Consider the following 9037-nt stretch of genomic DNA (forward strand, 5'->3'; position numbering starts at 1 on the left):
TACCTACTATCACCATGTCTGGTACAGGCTGCTTCTTGCAACATAGAGTAAACAATAAATCCTTATCTGCTGCTGCCATCTAGTGGCTAAAAGATGAAAACATGCACGGTATTTGATTTCACATGTTTATGGACTGAAGATTTGAGGAAATTTACTGAGGTACCTGCATATGCTTTTGCAGTGGTTATCTAATTATATGTTTATTCTGGCTTTCCTCATTGTTTTTGTTTTGTTTTGTTTGTTTTTTTTTTGCATGGCCTGAAGCAGTAATGGAAGATCCTTTTTTTAAGTAAAAACATTAATACCACATTATGAAAAGTTTCACTGCAAATGAAAGTCCTATATTCAAAGCCTTACTTAAAAAGTGTGTGAGTATTATCAGCAAACTTTACTTCAAGGCTCAAAAGTAAAGGTACTAATTATGCACTAAAATGGTTCCTGTCAGTGTTTTGCTAGTATATCTTATTTTTTTGTTTCAACATTATAGCTGTATTGATGTGTATCTTACTTACATTTTATGGCTGTAGATTTTTTTAATCTGTTCAACAAAAATGAATGTTTGACTGTAAAAAATAAAATATGGCACTTAACCAGACAGTGTATGATTATGGAAGTAACGCTTGATGTGGCAGCACTATATCAATGTATATGAGACTTTTCAAATCCATTTTGCTGCTGCCGCTCCTTTATTATGCAAAACCTGCTGCTACTCGTCACTGTGATCCAACTGCTGCTATTTAGAAATGACTCTTACATTATTATTGCTATTAAAATCATTATTTACTGTGCTGTCTACCTGAACACTGTTGCACTTTGGGCACTGGCCACCCTGATATCTGCCTGTATGTTTTATACTTATACCTGAGTACCTAATTTCATTCTGTCATGTTTAACATGTGGTAGAATGACAATAATGCATCCTTATCCTTATCAGTATTTCTCATTGGCTATCAGTGGAAGAGGAAAGCATTAGATGATTTTCCTTTTGTGCTTCCTTACTTTATGAACTATATTCAGACAAAATTCATTATAAAATATCACTTGTCTTTAGAGCCATATATCATGTTGTTGTTGTTGTGTCCCAGTAGATCAAAGGTTGATGCTCGCTGGTAAATCTTATTATTACAGTCTTTTAACGGTTATGTGTGTGTGCTCAATAACGTTCTTAACGTCAATCTCATTAGTCTGGTGTGCCTGTTACTAAACCAGTGTCTTACACAGAAACATGATGTCATATAGTTCACAATAGATTACTGTTGGGTTACTAAAAAAAGAGGACAATGATTACCTTATATAACACATATATAGTAAATATTAGTCTACTGTAGTTTGTTTAATTGTTCCACTTATACACAGAGAAGTACAAAAGACATAAATTTGACGTCAAAGTCTACATTAAGTAAAGTATTTAAAAAAAGTTTGGTAATGATGCAATGTGAGCTCTCTCATTAATAATATATATGAATATTGTCTGTCTTCATATGCATATATGTGTAAACAAATTCACATGAGTGTGGGTTCTTGGTTTTGTTTGAATAATATATTTTATACAATATGAATATACTGATAATCTAATATCTCACAGGTCTGCCTCACTCATTTTTCTCCTAAAGTGGAGCAAATATAGTTATGTAATGCATATGTAATTCAGATGTATAAGTCCTTTGAATCTTTCTGGTGAGCTCTGGGATGATTAACTGTCCTGGAACACTGTACAGACGGTTTGTGCCAGCAAAGACAGACATACACAACACCCCTGTTTACCAGCAGCAGTGGTACGGTCCGGCTTCATCTCAGTGTTTCAGGACTAGCTGGACTTTGCTGGGATGGGGGTGGCGTGGGATCAGGGTTATGGAGAGATTAACCACATGGAGGCCTATAAAGCTTCAGTGTAATCCGCACACAGGAGACAAATTCAGAGCAACAACTATCCCACAAACAGCATTTTCTGCTCGCAACTTGCAGTGTTTTGGACCACACAACCCCCTTTAAACAAGAGGAAGAGGAGCTGAGGCTGCCTGCAAGCAAAGTATTTGACCTGTGACATCACATCAGGGTAGAGTTCCTCATCATCATCATCACCACAAAGGTGAAAAAAAAGGAAAATCATGAAAAAGGGAAAGGTATGTTTTTAACTTTCCTGCCTTATAGATAAACTTCAGCTTTACAATGCACTGTGTTGTGATTGGTTCAAAGATCTTTTACATCTTAATGTAATTTCATGAGTTTTATTTTTTATTTTTTTGTTTTGTTTTAAATTGACATAGTGACTTATACTCAAAATCCTCCCAAGATGACCTCATATTAAAAAAATCATGACTTTGAGGTAGGATTGTAGAGGCTCTTGTCTCTGATGCTTCTACATGGCGATATCACAGCCAGGATCAGAAATCATTAACCAATTAGTGACAAAGGTTTCATGATTTTTTTAAATTTGTGTGAAAGAAGTCTTTTAATGAACATTGGGTTCTCTGTGCTTCAACTGTAGTGTTGTTTATACTGGTGACGAAAAGATGGAGGCCCTCCACATCCAACCTAATCCTCTGAATTTATCAAACATGGAGGCTGTTTTTTTGAACACATCTGTCGTATGCAGGCAGCTTTAACAGTAAAATATAATGTGTCATAGACTCTGGACAGATAAATAATAGATGACAGTAACTGTAGTATTGTGCTGGTTCATGTGTATGAGAGTAAACATGAATTATTAAAACAACATAGGGAATGCAAAGAATGTTTTGCTCTTTATCAGAGATTCGCCCAAATCCAAATACGTTATTCTGTGAACAAATACTGTGGTGGATATTTCTTTTATCTGAACCTGCTCAGCACCATGATTACCTCAGCATGTTTAAAAAAAACAATTGTATCTGCCTTAACCAGTCACTGATTTAATACACCAAGATTATTCCCTTCAACTAAGGGATATTTTTTATATACTTATATATATCTGTAGTTTCTTTCTCCAATGCAAAACTGAATCTTCTGGTTTATAAAACTTTTTTCCTTTCAGTTTCTTATTGCCCAGTGTCCCACAGTTAAATGGGTGGTGTTGGTGCACTTCAGGCAGTTCATAAAACTTAGTTTAGCTAAAAAAAAAAAAAAAGATGACAGAAAGAGCAAGATTAAAATTCTGGAATGAGGATGTGGAAATATTTTTTATAAATAATAATATACCAATCTTAAATCACGATGCTTTGTAGGCACAACATCTGCATTACCAGTGAATATTAGGTTACAACATTTTCCTGATTTAACAGAACTTCTGGTGTAAATCACTCCCACCTCTAGTCTTCTATCCACATACAGACACAGAAACAGATAATTTTATTGGTTGAACAGATACAGATACAAATAATGACATTTATGTGTACTTCTACTTTTTGTAATGACCCTACTAACAGTAATTAAACCCCAGCAGGTGACAGACGACAATGAACCCCCAACCTATCAGGAGGCGACTGCAGGTAAGAACAAATCTCTTTGTATATGCTTGTTTGAGTGAAGGTACTAGGTGGAAAAAAAGAGAAAAAAGACTGACAACACATAGACAACAAGTGGATAGGTGTTAAAACAATGATTTTATATTTCTATATTGATTTCATCTTGTTTCATTGCTATTTGTAATCTTAATTTATAGTCATAAAAAGTTTCCTACACAGTTGAATCCTCATGTATCTCTTTCTTCAGGCTATGACGAGATGGAGGCCCAGTTCGCCTGGGATGACAAGACCATCAGACGGACCTTCATCAGGAAGGTACACACGCATTATGTGAGACCAGCGTCACTCGTACATAAACATAATGACACCATTGCTCTGACACCATCCATGTCTTCCTGCAGGTCTACGCCATTCTCATGGTTCAGCTGTTTGTGACAGTGGCCATTGTTGGTCTCTTTTCATTTTGGTAACTACGATTGTGGGAATCTATATCACTCTGTAGACACAAAGGTTTTTTTTTTTTTATGATTTTGATTAAAACCTGATTGCAATCCATGTCATTTCTGTCTCCACAGCGCACCTGTGAGGTTTTTTATTCAGACTCATCCTGACTTGTACATGGCATCCTAGTAAGTGAAAACACATCATAACTCACATTATAGTGTCACCTTCATCTATTATACTGAATTTATCAAGTTTTGTCTCATCATTTCCCCTTTTTTTTGACAGTCTCATGTTCTTTGCCACCTACATTGCCCTGTCCTGCTGTGGAGACCTGAGGTACTCTTTCTATGCAACATTACTTACAGCACCCTCCATTCATCCAGACAGTGGTTCCCCTGACTAAAGTGATATAGTCTATGGCTATTATATATTCAGTGCATACCAAAAATAGTAGAGACTGATAAACTGTACTAATTACCCAAATACTGAACACAATAACTGCAGGAAGTTTGTGTTAAACAAGCAATTTGGATAAAGTCTGTGCACATTATTCCCTATGAATGTTGCAAGTGAGTGCTGAATAGTTAAAGTTGAATATTTAAACTATTTCCTTGTCCATATCATGTGTTTTTTATCTTCAACAATCATACATACTTGAGAGGCGTCTTTTTTTTTTTTTTTTGACAAATTCATTCTTTTCTTCTCCCTGACACTTGGCCATTGTTCTCTCAGCTCTTTGGTTGTTTTAACTGTGTACTATTATAAATGAGGAGGGGGCTGTTTCACAAAGAGTGCAGGCTGAGAATATAGTTGGGAACCAATGCATTCAAGCACCTACAAAATGGAGTGTATAATGAAAGTGTTAAAGTAGATTTTCCTTTTCTTCACCTAAACAGGAGGCAGTTTCCCTGGAATCTCATTCTGTTAGTTCTCTTTGTGAGTATTCCTCACTGTGAAAACGGATCATTGCAGTAGAACACAACATGCTCTTTAACATAAAGCCTAACTGTGGTATTATTACTTTCCTTTTTCCCGTCAGACTTTGAGCATGGCCTTCATGATGGGATTTGTGTCGAGGTAAATATATATTTCGATGCAGGCGCGTGTTAATTTTGGTGTCTGACACATTGATTGCAACTCATCCGAGGCTCCTTCTCTTCCTCCAGCTTTTACAACACCAAATCAGTCGTTCTGTGTCTGGGAATCACAGCTCTGGTGTGTCTGTCTGTCACCATCTTCAGCTTCCAGAGCAAGGTGAGAAGAACTGCTCACTCTAAAAAATCATGCTGTAATTTAGGGGAATCAACTAATCTTTTCTCTTTAATTTAACATAAATATATAAACTTTATGTATCCAAGCAAATTAAACTTAAAAATTCAAGCCTTTATTTTCAATTGATCATCTTGTATTTTTCGCTCTCTCCCTCTGTTGCAGATTGATGTCACATCCTGTCAGGGCATCCTGTTTTCTTTGTGTATGGTCATGCTCCTCTGTGCCATCACTATCTCCATTGTCGTCCCTTTTGGATACGTAAGTTCACCTCCTCCACCAGTTCAGCGTAGACACACTTTTCTAGGGGTCTAAAATAGATGCTGAGTCAAACAGCAGTTGCAGGTTAAGGTGCTGCAAAGGGATTAGCCTTGCAGATAATCTAGCAAAGCCCTGCACTGTCCTTCTTCATTTAGCATCCTGCTATCCTTCTTAACAGTGTTTTATAATGCTTTTTTACCAGTGGTGGAAATAGCACTGAAAACCTGTATTCAAACAGCACTGTTATTTTACTGAAATATTACTCAACTACATGTAAAACTCCTGGTTTTAGAAATACTTTAAAAATACTCCTCTCAAAAACTACTTAGAGTATTAGCATGTCTGTCAGTTGCTCAGAGATTATTTAGACTTAAACAACCAAATCTCTATTAAAGTTACTTCTGTCTGCTAATTACTCATACCATTTAATGATGATTACATATAGCATATTGTTCACAATATTTTTTTTGAAAGGAAGTCAGATGCTACAACTGACCCCAATCCAGGGCACAGCTACAACACAATCAGGGGATGGTTGCCACATATTTCGCAACTGTTGCTTTTTGTGTAAATAAAATAAAATACAATAAATAGTGTTCTGAAAATATGCATTAATTTACCATAATATCATAGTTTAATTTGTTTTTACTATAAAATTATAGTATTATTTATTTAATGACATTTATAAAGTAACAGTTTTTGAGTTTTGTTTATGAGAAGAACAGTCAGTATGCAGATGTTACAGACACTATTCAGTCTCTATATTTCCTTGTCAGACAGGAAAAATGGAACAAGTCTTAAAATGTGTATTTATTGTGTATTCACTGTTGTATACATTTTTTTTTACCTCGCAATGACTTATGTGTGTTAAGAAAGCTTCACATATTTATATTTGGGTGAACTATCCTATTATGTACCATAGAGTGACTTATCTATGGTCGGTTTTGATATGGCTTAGGTTGGACAGAGGATAGAGGATAGAGAGAACTAGATAATTGACCTTGACACATGCTAACCATGTCACTTAGAAGTCAACAAAATAAGGATTCAAACTAAGTAAGTTTTGATTAAGTCTTACAAAAGGTCGGGGCAGAGTGACACAAATACAGCTCATTATGTTTTTTTTAAATAAATGCAGCAGCAGATGTTGAATGTGTCTTCTGACCTCCTGGTGGAAACAGGGTCTGACTGAGCATGTGCAGTATGAGTGTCATCACTCTAGCATGTTTCTGATTGAAGACTGGTTACAACCGTCCCCAGTTGCAACCATCCCTGAGTATACCCTACTCCTGCCCTGTTCTGGTCAGTAGTTGTGGTCACCTCTCCAAATTTGTGCCTGTTTGTTGCCCATTTAGCATAACTGGCTACAAAAATGTCGATAAAAGGTTTGTATATTGATTCAAATTGAAGGCCTATTCAGCAGTGCGTTATTATTTAAAAGTAACTGGATAGATTGAAGTGTTTGTTCTCTCACACCACAGGTCCCCTGGTTACATGCCGTCTACGCTGTGGCAGGAGCCATCCTCTTTACTCTGGTGAGAATCAGATACTGCATCAAAACCTCCATATTGCCCAGCTGAAGTTTGTTTTAACTCATGTACACTCCTTGCTTTCTCCCCGTCTCTTTTTCTGCCACAGTTCCTCGCATTTGACACTCAGATGTTATTAGGGAACAAGCGCTACACTATAAGTCCAGAGGAATATGTTTTTGCCACCCTCAGCATCTACCTGGACATTATCTACCTGTTCAGCTTCCTGCTGCAGATCATGGGAGGAGGCCGCGACTAAAGCGATATCTATCACTCAACTGCACTATCTTAACGCTTAACAAACTCAGCAAACAACGTGGATTCATTACCCTCATGAACAAGATGACATCAGAGCTTTATGGTTTGTGATGAATGATTATTTTGAAGTTTTCTTTGTTCCATTTTTGTCCATTTCTGTTTTGTGCATGCATCAAAATGATATAATCAAGGTGGGAGCAATCAGTTTGTTCTTTGCTGTGGACTGTGTAATCTCGTCTTTACGTACCTGGCGGCTGGTTTTGTCATAATGTCCTGACACGGCTGACACCTGCCTGATACCTTGCTGTAAATGTTCACTGTACTCTGGCCGTTCTTGTTGATCTGTTTTTGTATTGTTCTGGGGTCTGCTGTGACCCCCGCTGACCTACAGTTTGTGTTTAAACAGTCATCAGGCTCATGATAACACCAAATTATGATCGGGTCCTTTGGCTGCATTTCTGTATTTATCCCTCACTAACAGAAAAAGGGAAGATTCAGAAAATCTGCACTTTCAAGTTGAGCACAGTTGAGTTTGTTTCAATAACCAATAATTGACTGTTTCACCGGCTATGTACAGTAGATAGTTTGTTTTATACTTGTTTTTAAACCACATTATAATAGATGACAAGTTTAAAGTTCTATTGTATGTGTGTAAGGTATTTTCATACTAACATCTCAGTTTGAGCATGGATGTTTTTGGAAGAATTCATTTAGCAGTGAAACCTGAACAAGGGGATTCAGCTAACATCGCAACTTTTGAAACTAAGACGACAAATGGAAAGAGCACATGCTTTAACTTTAGTTAGAGATCTGATGTCATTGCTATTGCAACTTTAATGTGGCCTTTAATGTGGATGTGATAGAAAATTATTATTATTAGAAATGTTTTAACTGTATAGTAAACATAACATGTTAATATTTTTCTAAAGACAAGAAGCTGTATTCATTTGATTCTGACGTCAAAATAAAACCAACACGTGAAAAATACTGTTTCTTGCATGTGATCAGCCTTCCAGGCTTTCTGCCAGAAAGGCTCTGGTGGAGATGTTTTAGGAAGTCAGGTGCTGTAGTATAATAAGCAATGAAGTCCATGTGGGGAGCAGGTTGTGGTGGATGAGTAGGTCAAGGGGTTTGTGTCTCATGTAATACCTATTAATACTTAGCTGACCTATTATTTTCTTTTCTTTCAGTTCTCTCTCTCAGTTTGGTTATATTTAGGCACAAAAACTACACTGCAACAGAAAAGGCATTAAGACTAACTTCTCCTATGTGTGGTTTGTTTTCAGAAAAAGAAAATATGTGAATGCTTTCCTGCACTTTTTATATTTACATGAATCTAGAAAGATTATTATTAAGAGTATTACAACTAAAGTGATCTTTCCAAATTAATGGTTGGTTATCTTTCTTAATGCTTGTCCTCTACTGCCTTATTTTTGACCAATATTCAGTTCAAACATCTTTTAAGGAGAATATTCACTGTAAAAAAATATTATTTAATTTCTTTTTAACCAGTGAAAATGTGTGGAGGAGTTTGCAGTATTTTTGGGGGATTTTAAAAAGTCAGAGGGGACATGAACATGTGGATTTATAAAACGGACAGTTGATACGATACATCAGTTTTGACAGCAACAACAGATACACAACATTCCTTGGAGTTATGATGACACCTACCACTACAGTAATTATCATAAGGGATGCACAATATTATATTTTTTTGCAGATATCCAATATGTTGATATTTTCCATCTTGTGTTGGCCGATTGCTGGTACTGATATGTGCACATATTTTTCCCACCTAATTGCAGAGAATATCACACACTTCCACACTGCAGA

At 36.3% G+C, this 9037-nt stretch overlaps 1 protein-coding gene across 1 annotated transcript; it reads left to right on the forward strand.

The window, feature by feature from the left end:
- The first annotated feature begins 3388 nt into the window (after positions 1-3388).
- On the forward strand, positions 3389-8173 carry faim2b (Fas apoptotic inhibitory molecule 2b). The gene is made up of 11 exons (XM_084732548.1): positions 3389-3467; positions 3691-3758; positions 3845-3909; positions 4019-4072; positions 4173-4223; positions 4784-4823; positions 4927-4964; positions 5054-5141; positions 5322-5417; positions 6899-6952; positions 7056-8173. The coding sequence occupies exons 1-11, from the start codon at positions 3389-3391 to the stop codon at positions 7203-7205; spliced, it is 783 nt and encodes a 260-aa protein (XP_084588674.1). The 3' UTR covers positions 7206-8173.
- Positions 8174-9037: the final 864 nt, after the last annotated feature.

Source organism: Lutjanus erythropterus, chromosome 2 (genome assembly GCF_056507025.1).
Source record: "Lutjanus erythropterus isolate fLutEry1 chromosome 2, fLutEry1.hap2, whole genome shotgun sequence".
Lineage (NCBI taxonomy): Eukaryota > Metazoa > Chordata > Actinopteri > Lutjaniformes > Lutjanidae > Lutjanus > Lutjanus erythropterus.

Coding starts and splice junctions, on each gene's coding strand:
- faim2b (XM_084732548.1), top strand. CDS start 3,389: ATGACCCTACTAACAGTAATTAAACCCCAGCAGGTGACAGACGACAAT. Junction 3,910..4,018: donor GTTGGTCTCTTTTCATTTTG/GTAACTACGATT, acceptor CTGTCTCCACAG/CGCACCTGTGAGGTTTTTTA. Junction 4,073..4,172: donor GACTTGTACATGGCATCCTA/GTAAGTGAAAAC, acceptor TTTTTTTGACAG/TCTCATGTTCTTTGCCACCT.